Below are 16424 nucleotides of genomic sequence, written 5' to 3' on the forward strand. Positions count from 1 at the left end.
GCCTCAGTCTGGATTAGTGAGCTAAATTCAAAAGGTCTTGTTTTACCAGAAGTCTTCAGACCTACTGATTTATTGATAAATGCTAGTGGATTTTGTAAGGTAAACATGGCTTTGTTGTTCTGTCAGAATTATTTTCCTGATAAACACAGATTTATCAGTCAAAGGAAATGTCAAAATATGGCCCAGTAATTTGATACAAGAGTTGATTGTAAGCTGGCAAAAAGGAAGGTTGTATACTTTGTGGCAAGAGTCTGTGGCAAAAATTCCTTTTAACTCTGGTATACGCAGAACCATACGCTTATCTGTATTTGTGTGCTTATTTGGGTATTTCAGTTTTTACAGGATCTTCTGTAATAATAACAGAACTAGAGTGGCAGAAATTTTTAATTACTTCTATTTTAGTTTTGTCCACTATTGCAACCTTTTCTATTTAGAAACATTAAAATGTATTAATTACAGTGCTTCTAAGTACAGGACACAGCATAAAATTAAAGCCTTTCAAAACACATTCACAGACATTGTGGAGAGATTTTAGTGATTCTGGTTTTTGTCGAGGAAAAATAAATAATTTGTCTGATAAGAACAGCTGAACTCTGCTTATTGAAGAAATCCTTTTCAATTTCTTATTTTCCTCATACTTGTAGAGTCCCATTTTCAAATATCTACAGCATGTTACAGCTCACTAAGAAAAGCACATACTTGACAGTTTTGTCAATACCTAAAAAAAAAAAAAAGGCCACAAATAACTCAGCATTTCAACCATTCACTTGAAAATTATAATTCAAGTTTTAATAAGAAAAGTCACTCCATGTCACACTCCAGGCTTATAAAGTATGTACCATTTACTAAAACAGATGATTTGTTTATCTGAGACTTTCCATAGTTGGTTTAACTTCTTTGTCTAGCAAAGAGGAATATTTGTGAGGCCTTCCTGTGCAGTACTTCGTACTACACAGTCTTATTGAATGCACATGCTTATTGAAAGTTAGTATCCATGGCATTTTATAATCTGAGAAAAATATTACTGCAGCAGAAACTCCCTTTGTAATTCTTGTTGAAAGGAAAAATATCTTAATACGGCATAAGCTTCTTTATGAAGGCTTGTATGGAAAACATCATGTTTGTACCTGTATTTATTAATTCCATCTTCACACGTGGCTCCATGTTGGCACTGGTTTACCTCACAGTCATTAATATGCTCCAGGCATGTTTGCCCTGTCCATCCAAGAGCACAGACACAGTGAGATCTCTGGTTTTCTTCATCGTAGAAGCAGCTACCTCCATTTGCACATACCTGAAGATGAGAAGTACAAATACATAAAGAGGTTTTTCTCTACATGTTGGGTTTTTTCCCCAGAGAGTTTAACAGAATAAGCCATTGGTAATAAATATGGTTATTTAATGTTTTTATGTTGTAATATTACAAAAGACAGATTCCCAAGAACCTAAAATATTGAATGTCATTAAATCAATATATCAATTCATTGTTTAGTTGGAAAGAGGCATTTATGATTCAATTTAACAGTGTCATTTTCATAACTGACCTTAGAATGTGCTTGTTTTCGGAGGGATGAAAGTGAACTAGTCTGTTATTTTTCCATTGAAAGAGTAGAACAACTGTTCTTGTGCTTAAAAGCTATGTATAATTTAATTGAATTTGTGGTTATCAGGAAAAAAAGACTGAATATTTTTTTAATTTTAATCATAATTCAGATTCACAACCTATCCTTGAATCTTTTTTGTGTTTATATATATATATATATTCCATCTATGCTCTGGGAAGACTAGAACCTTCTTTCTTTTCAACCTGTAGATATTGAAAAATTAATAAACCTAGACTGGAACAACATTTTTTCTTTTAGCTTTTATTTGCTAATATTGCTTACTAAACCTGTATTTCCTGTAATCTACAAAAATTACAGAAAGTTCTATGTCAGCATGAATGCTCCTTTCTTCATTTTACTTTTAGGGTACCATTTCATTTTCATGAAAATTTTGCCAGCGTAAAAATGGATAACTACATTTTCATTTCTAATCAATTGGTTTCCAAAGAAAATGGTGTCTAGAAGATGAGCTAATGCACTAGTACTTCAGTTTGATTGAGTCTGAATCTCCTTATAATGTCATTAAGATTTGTAATAATAACAGTTCTTGGCAGAAATCCTCTAATATTCATTTGTCTTTGATTAAGTTTTAAATTGACCTTAAAATTAAGAGATTTTTGCTATGCTCTCAGTACTGAATTTTAGACTTGGGATCCTTTTTCAATAGGACAACTTCTTGAAGAAAAGCACTGCTCAATATAAATGCAAAGAAAACTCCTGTGTGTGTAGTTTTGGGAAACATTCTCATTTTTGATTTTTATGTGTCATCTTACTTTTTAATTTAAACATTTCTGGAGGATTTTGTGCTGAGGCTTACTATTTTCTCAAAGCTCAAATAGGTCAAATAAGCTTTCACTCAAGAAAACCATCTAGAAATAACTTAGACAATTAAGACAAAAGTTATATTTCAATATTGCCACAATATTGTATTCATTATATTCTTCTGTTGTTTTGATACTTTATACTCTGAAGAAAGGTATTACCCTTTAGGATGTTAGTGCAATCTAAAGCAGTACTTTATACTCTGAAGAAAGGTATTACCCTTTAGGATGTTAGTGCAATCTAAAGCAGCTATAAATTAAAATTAAAGCTATGGGAGATATTTTTAGCATCAAATCTAGTTAGTATTTTTCTCTATCAGATAGATTTTGATCTCTGCTGTGAAATTAATTCACTATCAGTTTAAATATTGAAAACTCTGAGTTAGAATGATTAAGGATTTTATAAGAAATTAAGGCTAAATAGATTTATTAATCTATTAATAAAGTAAAACTAAATACCACAACATTGTTGTTCTCTAAACTTCAAACCTGCATTGTGGTTTTCTAAGGTTACTACAAAGATTTGTTTGTTACTTTTTTTTTTTTTAATACAAGAAATACTTTTAAATGAAAATAAATAGACAAACGGACTTTTGGAAAGAGCAGCATCCTCCCATCAATCAGCTTTTTCTTTTTCCCAAAGTAAATCTTCCTCGTGGTTAGGATTAAACACAAAACTTATGATTTAACAGGCCATAAACAAGGGCTTTTCTGGTCAGTGTGATCATCACAGTGCTGACTATGGCAAGTACTTTAAACCAAACCTGACTTATTATGTAGTTTTGATAAAAATGTAAGAATCACTTCCTTCTAATATCAACCAGGAAATGTTATTACAGCAAGGAAAGATAATTAGTCCCTAGATGATTACATTTTATTCTTCTCCTTCACTCTGCAGTAACTGAGGAAAGTAACCCTACTATATGGTTGTCTTTCTTTACATATCCTCTGTTGTCCATCGCTCGAGATAAGACACTGAGCTAGAAGGATCTCACTCAGTGCAATCATTACTTCCTAACACTTCTTCCATCTTACTTTTCCTGGAATTACTTGCAGTTTGAACAAAACTGTACTTTTTATATATATACATATACACACACACACACATATATACATTTTTTATTTTCCCCAGGCATATGATTTTTCTGCAGTCTGCAGGCTTTATTACTGCAAAATTAATTGTACCTGGATATTAAAAATTTTTCAAAAGCATGATTTTAGTCAATCATCTGCCCTATGTTCTTTCCTGGACTAGTGATACATTAAGCAAGTAGATAATTTATTTTTTCTTAAAACAAATAAAAAAAACCAAAAAATCCCTCCTCAAAACAAAAATATCAGAATTTCAAGAAATATTTGCTGAAAAGTCCAGAAGACATTATGAAAATATAAAAAGGAAAAGGTATTATTAATATGAAATAAGTACTCTGCTTAATTTAGATTGTAGATTTAACTTTGACCTACATTGTAGATGCTATTGAATTATTCCTTGTGGAGCAAATACTTAAAATCCTTAGATTGCCTATAAGCAGAACCTGATGCTTTTCTTGGTCTCCAGAATATGAGTTCTCTTAATTTATGCAGACTCAGTTCCACTATGTTTCCTTTTATTCAATTTTGCTACTCTGGCTCCTGACAATTAAGCATTATTTTTCCATTCCCTAAGTGTAGTAAGTATTGTTAAAGCAGTTTCTAAGAAGTGAACTTTGTAGAGAACTATATGGAAAATATATTTCTACAGATGGCTATATTGGTCAGCATCTAAAACCCTACCTGCAATGCCTACTAGCACTAGTAATGGGAAACATTATCTTTTTTGATTTTTATGTGGCATCTTTTTTATTTAAACATTTCTGGAGGATTTTGTCCTGAGGCTTACTATTTTCATAAAGCTCAAATAGGTCAAATAAGAGTCATTGAATTTCTTATTTTGAGATTAATTTCACACAACAATCCTGAAGTTCACAGATGTCATTTGTCCTTTGCAAATGTACACACTAAATTCCATCCTACTTTTCCAGATCATTTCTCCAAGGTGGTGTCAGATTCAGTTTTATCATGTATAATCTATTCCACCATTCAGAAAGAAAATACTGAGTGGAACTGCATGCAAGTCAGGCCCTTGCAGAACACTACTTACTATTTCCCTTGGACATTTGTCCAGGAAACTACTGCTAGAATAATTGACTATCATTATCTTATCTGCTTTACATCAAGCTGGAGCAGGTGCATTGTTTCACTAGCTTGCTTATGAGATTAGTACATGAGAAGACGATATATTTCAACTTTTGTAAAAGCTTTTTACTTTTGCCACTTCTATTCTTGTTGTAAGAAGAAAATAAATTGGCTTGAAATTATTCCCTTCTTGGCAATTTCTGGCTAACTGCCCCTCCCTTTGCCTTTTTTTTTTTTTTTTAACTTTCTTACAAATAACACTTTTTCCAGAAACTTTAAATGGATTGGTTATCATTAGTTTCCTTTAGGTAAATAAAAAAGGCTTTAGTTCTGAATCTATGAATATCTATAATATATAGGATATAATGTCTGCCTTTTCCTACTTTTCCTGTCTTTATTATCCTGTGCAGGTTCTCAAAGTGAAAGACCTAGTGATTCAAAGACAGCCTCCTCCAAATTTTTTTGTGAAGTTCTCCACAGCAATCTTCTATTAAAGCATCCATGTATTTTCTTTCTTGTTTGAATGTTGAAAAGTTTACCTTAAACCAAGACAGCATAACTTGAAAACACCACCAAGATTTGAGGCCCACAAGCCTCTCTTTACGCATACATTCATTAAACAGATTGACAAAAATACACACACAAAAATTGTTTTCACGAAGGCATTTTAAAATCTGTTTAAATCAAACTATTGGTGCAGTATTTGCAATATGTCAGAACTGCAAAGTCAACCTCTAATCTGAAAGTCAAGGATGACATCATGTCACATGCACCACAAGCAACAGATATTTGCTGGAGAGAGTTATTTGCAAGTACAAGTTCAAGGTTAACCAGAAAAGCCTTATTGAAAATTTTCTAGCTTTCAAGATCTTTTAGGTCTTTTTTTTCCACTGAATATATCAAGCTCAAAGAAAACAACATGAGCGTCCATACTTTATTTATATCACTCTTCCATGTTTTATGTGATTGCCTTACTTTTGCAGATGAGGAAACTGTATAAACTTGCACAGCATATAAGGACCAGGACAAGCATGAAAGTGTTTAGCTCCTCTAAACACTAAGTATTCATTGAGCACATAGATATTTCCATTCAGAAGGTTGGAACTGTGTTCCTGACTGCAAATGTAACAGGGTAACTTGGGATCATTTGGCTCATAAAAAGAGGAAACAAATTCCAAGTAAATTATGCAAGTGGAGCTCAATAATCCAGCTGGACACAACTTTAGTACCGTAAAGATGTAGATAGACACTGAGAGGACTTTTCAGAGATGGTTCTGTTCCTAACTGGTATGGGAATTATTTTTAACAACTCAGTTCATGCCCACTAAGTGTGTCTGTTTACATTTTTAAACTGAAAATAGAATAAAAAAATAACCGAAAAGTACTTTTTAACTCCTATGATTCCTTTTAAAAAAACAATAACCATTGGCCAACATCTTGAAGTTCCCATAGTTACTGCTACAATTTCAAATCTTTTCTTAGGAAATGCTAATGGAATCTGATTTTGTAAGCTTGCTGACAGAATTTTGAAAAACTAGTGTTTTGAGGGAAGCAATAAAATGGTCTGACAGGACTTAGCCATGGCCACTAAAAATAATCACACATCTTAGGATGTCTCCACATTTGTCATTGTTTGGGTCACAGGTGGGCTTTTGAAGTGAATAATCTCTCCAGGGATGTGGTGGAGTTCCCATCACTGGAGGTTTTCTAGATGTGATTGGACAGGGTGCTAGATAATGTCACCTAGGTTCCCTTTCCCATGAAAGGTTGTACTAGATGGTCTTTCGAGGTCCCTTCCAAACTGGGCTGTTCTGTGATTCTATGCTTCTCTGATCTATGCCTAGTATGTTGCAGTACAGCTATTTGTTATTACCATTTCTCTTATCAATTCTCTATGAATTCTCTATGAATATCTCTATCAATTCTCCTGTTAATAAAAATACTGGGGTTTGTAGCATACGTCCTATATTCAAATGGTACAAGGATATTTTCTCTATTTCTTTTGACATATTCTGAGCAGATGAGAGAAGAAAAGATAGTATAATACAAAGTGGCTAAATTGGGTCTTGTTGGAAGTCATTAATTTAAAGATGCCAAAATTTTGATTTATTTGGAGGTCCTTCATAATTCTAGGTACAAGGCAGGCAGGCTTTAACCTGGTTACAAAGTTAAGATTAGATTTTGAAGTTTAAAGGAAGATATCCCCTGTTTTAATACATTCACATTTCTTTTAAAAAAATATTTATTTTAAAATAAATTATAATTAAAATAATATTAAAAACAACCTTAATGTTTTCATTATTGTGCTGGGAAAGAAAAAAACCCAAAACAACACATTAGTATAATTACACATTTATAGAGAGATAAAAGAGCCCCAATGACTTAAATTCACTTTCTGTTTATTAAGAAAATATTAAAAATAGTACCATTCTTTTAAGTCTATTGTGCTGAATACAAAGAGGTAAAGCAGTTCAGCACAACTAAGGTACAATTGGAAACAGAAAAGAAATGAAAGAATGCAAAAATATATACTTACTTTCTAGCCACAAAGAATAAATAAATAATTAAATGCTGAATGATGTAATTTACTAAATAATATAAACATTTAATTTCAAATTATTACTTACACTACTTCAAAAAGTATTCAAACATTCATTTGTTTGAATAAGGCCTTTATTTTTTCCAATAAGCAAATGACACTTTAATAATCTGTAGGCTAAGAAAACAAGTAAAACCCAAACATATCGCTCCTTTATTTTAGTTTCTACTCCATTTCCTATTAGAAAATCCACTAATTATTCACATTATGCCTGAACTGTGTTGTACAGTGAGTGTATATAGATACATATATATATTATTAAATTTTTTTCCCATATGACGTTTATGATGGTCTGTGAAATGTTTGTATGAATAAATTATATATGTCTAAGGGCTTTTAAGCAAATATTACAGTAAAATATTTTAGTAGCTCCCATCAGCATCCTTGGCACACCATCACTTCCCATCCTAACTAGCCATAATGATTATTGCATCATTATGGTGTTAGGCCATGTACAATAAATTTGCACTCAGTATGACACTTTAAATCATAAAAATGTTAAAATTTACCAGATGCTGAACAATTTAAATATAAACCTTTGAGCCAGTGAGTATTTCAGTGTAACATTTCATATTCATTGGTGAGTGTGTACCCATGGACTTCAAGGTGACATAAATGTTGATTGCTTCTTTGTAAACACATTGCCTGCTCTGCATAGTATATCTTTATGGTGAATATATTTCAATAAAAGAATGGATTAAGCCTTTGAAACACTGGTTATCATGTTTGAGCAGCTGTTTGAAGGGGCTATATAGCATTATGTATATAGCTTTTAAAATAACTATCATAACAAAAAAGTGCAACAGTATTTTACTTTATCCCATATCGAAATCTCAGTAACTCAAGGGCCTGGGTCTGTAGTCCACCGTGATGTGAATGAATCCTTCCCAAACCAGTAATTTAATTGAAAAGGTCACTAAAGGGAAGTGAGTAGGATACAGCAAATACATTTCTTAAAGACATCTGGGTACACAATGGATGCTATTTTGGCCTAAGCATTGTCAGTATCTAACTTAAAGATTTCTAGAATACTTTGAATGTACAAAAATCAAATTCATTACTATATTCTGTGAACATTTAAGAGTAACTTGCAAGGAGAATTTTGATTTTTTATAACTGCATTTTCAGCTGTCATTGCAGCGTAGTTAGTCTTGCTTTAGTTTGTTTTTTTTTGGTTGATTTTGGTCTTTATTTTTGTTTTTAACGGAAATGAAGCTCTTGTAATTCTTTCTGTGCATTGAGGTACCATTAGCCTTCTCTGCAGTAACTTTTAAATACATCAAGCATTCAAGGAAATTTTGCCTTAAGTTCCTACAAGTTTCACAATATAACAGCAGCAAGTAGGGGATAGAAGGAGACATCAGTGAGTAAACCTATAAAGAACAAGAAAGGCAGAGCTCAGACATTACATGGTTTGTCAGACAATGACCAGACTAGTCACGCATTTTGGATGTGCATGTTACACAGGAAAGAGGAAGGTTAGCATGAGAGTATATCAAGAACGCGTACTATGTTTAGGAAATCCGTGGGAAATGAGGCTTCATCAGCTCACTGCTCTTAGAATAACTTTTTTTGATTTCCCATAAACACTAGGGGGAATATATCACTTTATCCTACCTCTGTGTTTCCAACACATGGTGATAAACATGTGTAATTAAATCCATGAGATTTATCCATACACAGTGCTCCTGGGGCACAGCTTATATTGTAGAATAGGCAGGCGTCAATATCCAGTTCACATCTTTCACCTTCAAAACCTGCACCACAAAGAGAATGTTTAATCACAGTTCGTTCAGAATATTGACATTATGTCTGTTCAGGGTGTTAGCAGTTAACACCACTCTGCTAGAGTAATTTGGCAGTTTTATTTCCTAAATAAAGTGAAAAAGTGGGATTCTTCATAAAAATGTTCATTGCATACATTGAGATATAGTGCTATTTTTATGTTGCTATTTCTTAAACTTAAATATTTGGATGACATTTTCTTTGTTCTGTTTAGAAAATACAATAAATTTCCAATGACTCACCTATAGGGCAAATGCACTTAAAATGATCTTCATAGCCAACGCATGTTCCTCCATTTTCACATGAATTGGAACCACAGTTATCAATTTGCACCTCGCAGAATTCTCCTGGGGTTGAAAAAAAAATCCTAAAAAGGTTAAGAATTGATATCATGTTCTTAAAAAAACCCCATGAACCATATTAGTAATATTGGTAAAATAGCTGTTGCTTTAAATAATCTTTCTGGAATACTGGTTAGAATTTAAAGACCTCGTGTAAGTTTCCAGACTACTTTATCTCCATTTATATATATAAAAAAATCTCAGGGTCTTAAAAAAAGGTCAAAACAAACTCTTTCAACATTAAAGAACAATTTTAGATGGGATCCAAATAAGGATATGGAGCTGAAGAAGGAGGATTTTCACTGAAAATAATTATCTGAAATGGAGGTAATACCTTTGCATTTTCTTCTACTTTTTATTGCTGCATGAGTCATCCTTAATCGCCACTCAAGACTTTTGATTCTATTATGTATATATTTCATTATGTCTTTTCTGGGCTCCATTTTGGCTACAAAAAAGCTAGTCCACATTTGTATGAGGTAACCTTTAGTGTCATTCCACTGAACAAATACTTGCTCATTTAGCTCAAGAAGTTTTTTTTAGCTTAGCAGTAAGAAATATCTGAACTTGTAACTGGACAGTTCTAAAAAAAGTGTACTGAAGAGAAATATATCTCTAGCAATGTGATAAGAGCTAATAAGGAAGACCATCAGCTTTACCATTAGTCTTGGAAAACCAGTAGGTTTGGCAAAAAAGAAAACACATTAAGTTTTGCTCCTTATTCTTTTTGGTACTGAGATCAATATAATGAATTCTGTGTAAAGGTTCTTGAGATTTTTTTTTCTTGTTATTGGTGTGCTATTGTTCCTTTTTCCAAGGAATTTTTAATTTTTTAAAAAATTTATTTTTTTTTTTTTAATTTACTATTTCTTCAGCAGGAGTTCCATATTTTATTTTTTTATTTTAGAAAAGGTAAAGAACAGAGAAATGAGAAGTGAAACAACCTTTACTGCTAAGAAAACTTGAAGAAGGTGGAGGAGTTTTGAAAAGTTTCAAGGACGAAAACTTCAGAAAAGAAGAGTAGATTATTAATGTTTTTACCACCAACTTGTTTGTAATCAGTGTTACTTCACTCAATGGCTTAAGCAGAAAAAACAGAAGAGGTGTACAGGAGAAAAATGTTTGGGAGAGATGTGCAGGAAATTGGCATCATTTCTTTATTCAGACAATATGTTCTGTAAAATGATAAGTCAAAAGTTAGTATTCTATTTGAAACTCTTTATATGGCAAGAAAAGAAATAATTTTACTTCAAATAATGAAATAGTTTTTAAATTTTTGATCAGCTCTCCTTTTGATCTAAAGCCAGAGATATCAGGAGAACATGACCTAATAGTATAAAATTTGGTAAGAAATGATCTATGTCTCTGTTTCAGCAAAGCATTTCTGCCAATTTCATTCACTTTAGTCCATTCCTAATATAAAGCACTTAAGCTTTGAGAAACATACACTTCATCTTTTAATATGCTGGAATGGAGTGTCAAACTAAGACCTAAAGATTCCTTTTTATGGACTTGTATAAATGTAAACAGGAATGTACTTATCAAGACCTTAATGCTGTGATTTGTTGGCCATAAATCTCTATCTTGGGCCAACAGGTGCTGGACCACATGTACAATCTCATGTATTTACAGAAAGGTTGACCAGCATGCTTCACAGACTTTTAATGTTTATTTTGTCCTTTTTCTCCTCAGCCAAAAATAGTCCAATATTAACATAGATCAATTTTTCAACAGCCAAGAGTATATTTTACTGTAAGTTATAAAGTTTACTGAGTTAGAAATATTTAAGTATATTATTACTATAAAATTTTAAAAATAGAGAAAGGAAGACATTAGATACTTCCTGCTGTTTATTATTATAATATAATATGTAATATTACATGGGAAACTATGGACAATATGACCTTACATTTACAAGACTCTCATTTGCTCACTTTGTATTGACATTAATGGTAACTATATGTATCTCTATCTCTGGGGAGATACCATCGTGATTAATACTTTTAGAAAGTCATACTATGAGCCAGGACAAGAGTTACAAAATGTAACTTTGTGTAATATTGCTTGGCAAAAAGGCATGCTAAAAAATAAATAGATATTTTAATTGCAAAATCAACTAAATGTGTTGAGGAAGTTGCTATCTCCTAGGAAATGGAGGGGGGGGCTTTCATTTTTTTTTAATGAGGTCTGGAAGGCAAAATTGGTGAAAAAAAAGCTGAGAATAAACTTCCATTCAATATGTATTTTGGATCTATTTTTTCATATTTATTCATGAGAGTGGAATTGTCTTGTCCAAGAAACCCTTATGAATAAATATTAGTACAATCAAACTGGCTTAAAGAATTATTTTACTATAAATCTGAAATCCTTGTAACGGCTGTATCCTTTAAGCGAACTGTACAACTTTTCCCTGCCACAATGAGGTCAAGAAAACCTAGTAACTCCAAACTGTTATAAAGTTTATTAGAATCTGAATACTGCTGAGAAATGCATAATTTATGGTATTAAGATCTGATTAAGTGTTAAATGGATGTCAGGAGAGATCTCCACAGTAATCCACTTAGCTTTTAATGCGTAATTATCACTTCATAGTGAGTGAGGGCTGAATAATTGAGAAATGCAATACTTAGAGAACTCAAACAAGACTTTTGTGTGCAATTAAGCATGTTATTCTTCTATCAGGAATAAGTTCAGCAGGTACAAGGAACAAAGGAAAAAAAGATTATACAACACAAGAGGTAGGGAAAATAATTTGATTAAAGAGTTTACTGTTGTACTGTTTATTGTTAAAAATGACCTTATGCATTTTTTACCTAAGCATGTGTTAAATTTTTTAATTACAAATTCTATGCCCAAGATATCAGTGAAATAAAGTATGACCACAAATGGGCACAAACTGAGGTTACGCATGAACATCAGGAAACATTTTTTTACTGCAAGGGTGATCAAGCACTAGAACAGGTTGCCCAGAGGGGTGGTGGAGTCTCCATCCTCGGAGATATTCAAAAGCAATCTGGATGTGGTCCTGGGCAACCTGCTCTAGGTGACCCTGCTTGAGCAGGGGAGTTGGACAAGATGACCTCCAGATTCTGTGATTCATAGCATCATAGAACATCTCAAGGTGAAAGGGACTCGTAAGTATCACTGAGTCCAACTCCTTGCTCCTTGCAGGACTGCCTAAAACTAAACCATATGGCTAACAGCATCATCCAGACGCTCCTTGAACTCTGACAGACTTGGTGCCATGACCAGTTCCCTGGGGACCCTGTTTTAGTAACCGACCACCCTCTCAGTCAAGAACCTTCTCCTAATGTCCAATCTGAACTTCCCCTGACACAGCTTCATTTCATTCCCTCATGCCATAGAATCATAGAATGGTTTAGGTTGGAAAAGACCCTCAAGATCATCAAGTCCAACTGTTAACGTAGCACTGCCAAGCCCACCACTAAACCACGTCCCTAAGTGCCACACCTACACATCTTTTAAATACCTCCAGGGATGGTGACTCAACCACTTCCCTGGCCAGCCTGATCCAATGCTTGATAAGCCTTTCAGTGAAGAAAGTTTTTCTAATATCCAATTTAAACCTCCCCTGGTGCAACTTGAGGCCATTTCCTCTCGTCCTATCACTTGTTACCTGGGAGAAGAGACCAACCCCCACCTCTCTACAACCTCCTTTCAGGTACTTGTAGAGAGCAATAAGGTCTCCCCTCAGCCTCCTTTTCTCCAGACTAAACAACCCCAGTTCCCTCAGCCGCTCCTCATAAGACTTGTGCTCTGGACCCTTCACCAGCTTCGTTGCCCTTCTTTGGGACACTCTTCAGCACCTCAATGTCTTTCTTGCAGTGAGGGGCCCAAAACTGAACACAGTATTCAAGGTGCTGCCTCACCAGTGCCGAGTACAGGGGCACGATCACTTCCCTAGTCCTGCTGGCTGCACTATTTTTTATAAAAGCCAGACTTCTGCTGGCTTTCATGGCCACCTGGGCACACTGCCGGCTCATATTCAGCCTGCTGTTGACCAACACCCCCAGGTCTTTTTCTGCCAGGCAGCTTTCCAGGCACTCTTCCCCAAGCCTGTAGCACTGCATGGGGTTGTTGTGACCCAAGTGCAGGACCTGGCACTTAGCCTTGTTGAATCTCACGCAATAGGCCTCAGCCCATCAATCCAGCCTGTCCAGATCCCTCTGTAGAGCTTTTCTATCCCCAAGCAGATCAACACTCCCGCACAACTTGGTATCGTCTGCAAACTTACTGAGGGTTTATTCGATCCCCTCGTCCAGATCGTTAATAAAGATATTAAACAGAACTGGCCCCAATACTGAGCCCTGTGGAACACCACTTGTGACCAGCCGCCAATTAAATTTAACTCCATTCACCACCATTCTTCTGGCCTGGCCATCCAGCCAGTTTTTTACCCAGCAAAGAGTACACCTGTCCAAGCCATGAGCAGCCAGTTTCTCCAGGAGAATGCTGTGGGAAATGCTGTCAAAGGCTTTACTGAAGTCTAGGTAGACAACATCCACAGCCTTTCCCTCATCCACTGAGTTAATCAGCTTATCATAGAAGGAGATCAGGTGTCGTGGTTTAACCTCAGCTGGCAACTAAGCACCACACAGCCACTCGCCCACTCCTCCGTGGTGGGATGAGGGAGAGAATCAGAAGAGAAAAAGTCAGAAAACTTGTGGACTGAGATAAAGACAGTTTAATAGGTAAAGCAAAGCAAAACAAGGAATTTATTCACTACTTCCCATGGGCAGGCAGGTGTTCAGCCATCTCCAGGAAAGCAGGGCTCCATCACATGTAACAGTTACTTGGGAAGACAAACGCCATCACTCCAAATGTCCCCCCCTTCCTTCTTCTTCCCCAGCTTTATATACTGAGCATGACGTCGTATGGTATGGAATAGCCCTTTGGCCAGTTTGGATCAACTATCTTGGCTGTGCCCCTTCCGAACTTCTTTTGTGTCTGACAGAGCATGGGAAGCTGAAAAGTCCTTGACCAGTGTAAACATTACTTAGCAACAACTAAAACATCTCTGTATTATCAACACCGTTTTCAGCACAAATCCAAAACAGAGCCCCATACTAGCTCCTATAAAGAAAATTGACTCTATCCCAGCCAAAACCAGCACACCAGGTTAGTCAGGCAGGACCTGCCTTTCATAAACCCATGCTGACTGGGCCTGATCATCTGCTTGTCAGGTATGTGCCACATGATGGCACTCAGGATGATCTGCTCCAGAACCTTCCCTGGCACCGAGGTCAGGCTGACAGGCCTGTAGTTCCCCAGATCCTCCTTCCAGCCCTTCCTGTAGATGGGCATCTCATTTGCTAACCTCCAGTCAACCAGAACCTCCCCGGTTAGCCAGGACTGCTGATAAATGATGGAAAGGGGCTTGGTGAGTACTTCAGCCAGCTCCCTCAGTACCCTTGGGTGGATGCCATCCAGCCCTATAGACTTGTGTGTGTCTAAGCAGTGTAGCAGGTCGCTAACCATTTCGCCTTGGATTATGGGGGCTTCATTCTGCTTCCTGTCCCTGTCTTCCAGCTTAGGGGGCTGGGTACCCAGAGAACAACTGTCCTATTGCTGGTCACCAGAGAGAGGCGATCATCTCGTCCCCCTCTGCTGCCCCTCTTGAGGAAGTTGTAGACTGCAATGAGGTCACCCCTCAGCCTTCTCTTCTCCAAGCTGAACAAACCAAGTGACCTCAGCCACTCCTCATAAAGTCTTGCCCTCGAGACCTTTCACCATCTTGGTTGCCCTCCTCTGGACACACTTTAGTAGTTTGATGTCCTTCCTATATTGAGGCACCCCAAACTGCACACAGTAGTCATGGTGGGTCCACACCAGTGCAGTGCAGAGTGGGACAATCACCTCCCTCAACTGGCTATCTATGCTGTCCTTGATGCACCCCAGGACACAGTTGGCCCTTTTGGCTGCCAGGGTACACTGTTGACCCATATTCAACTTGCCATCAACCCAAACCCTCAGATTTCTTTCCATGGGGCTGCTCTCCAGCCTCTCTTCCCCCAGTTTGTACGTATAACCAGCATTGCCCCATCCCAGGTGGAGAATCTGGCAATTCAATATATTTCAGTTCTTGAAGATGGAGTTGGCATTTAAGTTTTTCCAGTCAAGGACCTCACCAGCTTACCATGACTTTTCAAAGACGATAGTGACCTCACAATAGCACTGGCCAGGTTCCTCAGCACCCTTTGGTATGTCTCATCTGGTCTCATGGACCAATGTACTTATGTGCTCCTAACAATATCTTCCTCTACTGTGGGTAATGCTACATTTCCAGCCTTTGTCTGCTACTAGGGTCAAGGAACTGGAAGGCAGCTGAGCACACACCTGTCAAAACTGAGGCATAAAAAGCAATTTAGTTTGCATTGTACCCACTGCCCTGTGGAGCAGAGAGCCCTTGTTTTCCTTGTCTTTTCTTTGCTACCAATATACTTTGACAAATCTTTCTTGTCCTTCCTGATTCTTGCTAGTTTCATCTCCAGCTGAGCTTTAGCTTTTCTAACTCCATCCATGCACACTCAGATAATGTCTCTATATTCCTCTCAAGCAGCTCATCCCCACTTCCACTTTCTGTGTACTATGGGATAAGACATTTAACTTCATTAGCATATTAAATATGAAAGGATATACCTTGCTTCTCATCTGTGTTTGTTAGCTTGGAATCCATGACGCACTAAAGCAACTACATAGCTCTGGCGTTGGTACTAGCCAGCTAAGACACAGATAAACTAGCATACTTATGTCTGTACCTGATTATAAACTTACAAGTGCATTTAAATAAAGAATAACAACCAAATCCAGGTGATATTCACCTAAGAATTCTAAAGGGACTAAAATATGACATTGCTGAAGTACTGTCAGTGGCATATAAGCAATCATTTAAATTGACTTTGGACCAGAAGAAGAAAAGGTGGCAAATGCAATACAAACTCTGAAAGGAAACATGAGGGGTTTTACTGTGTAGCCCTACCATACAATACTGCCACTGCTAGCAATAGGCCATAAGCTTTGCACTGAATTTGCAAGGCCTCCAGACTGAGGCTCATCAGGCTTGATCTGTCTTTCCTGC

General features: G+C 36.1%; 1 protein-coding gene across 1 annotated transcript in view; it reads right to left on the reverse strand.

The window, feature by feature from the left end:
- EYS (eyes shut homolog) overlaps window positions 1-16424 on the reverse strand; it is a 944771-nt gene that overhangs the window by 815278 nt on the left and 113069 nt on the right. Inside the window, 3 exon segments of the mRNA XM_072855247.1 lie at window positions 1128-1294; window positions 8817-8956; window positions 9227-9331. Of these exon segments, the coding sequence (XP_072711348.1) occupies window positions 1128-1294; window positions 8817-8956; window positions 9227-9331 (412 nt within the window).

Source organism: Ciconia boyciana, chromosome 3 (assembly GCF_034638445.1).
Source record: "Ciconia boyciana chromosome 3, ASM3463844v1, whole genome shotgun sequence".
NCBI lineage: Eukaryota > Metazoa > Chordata > Aves > Ciconiiformes > Ciconiidae > Ciconia > Ciconia boyciana.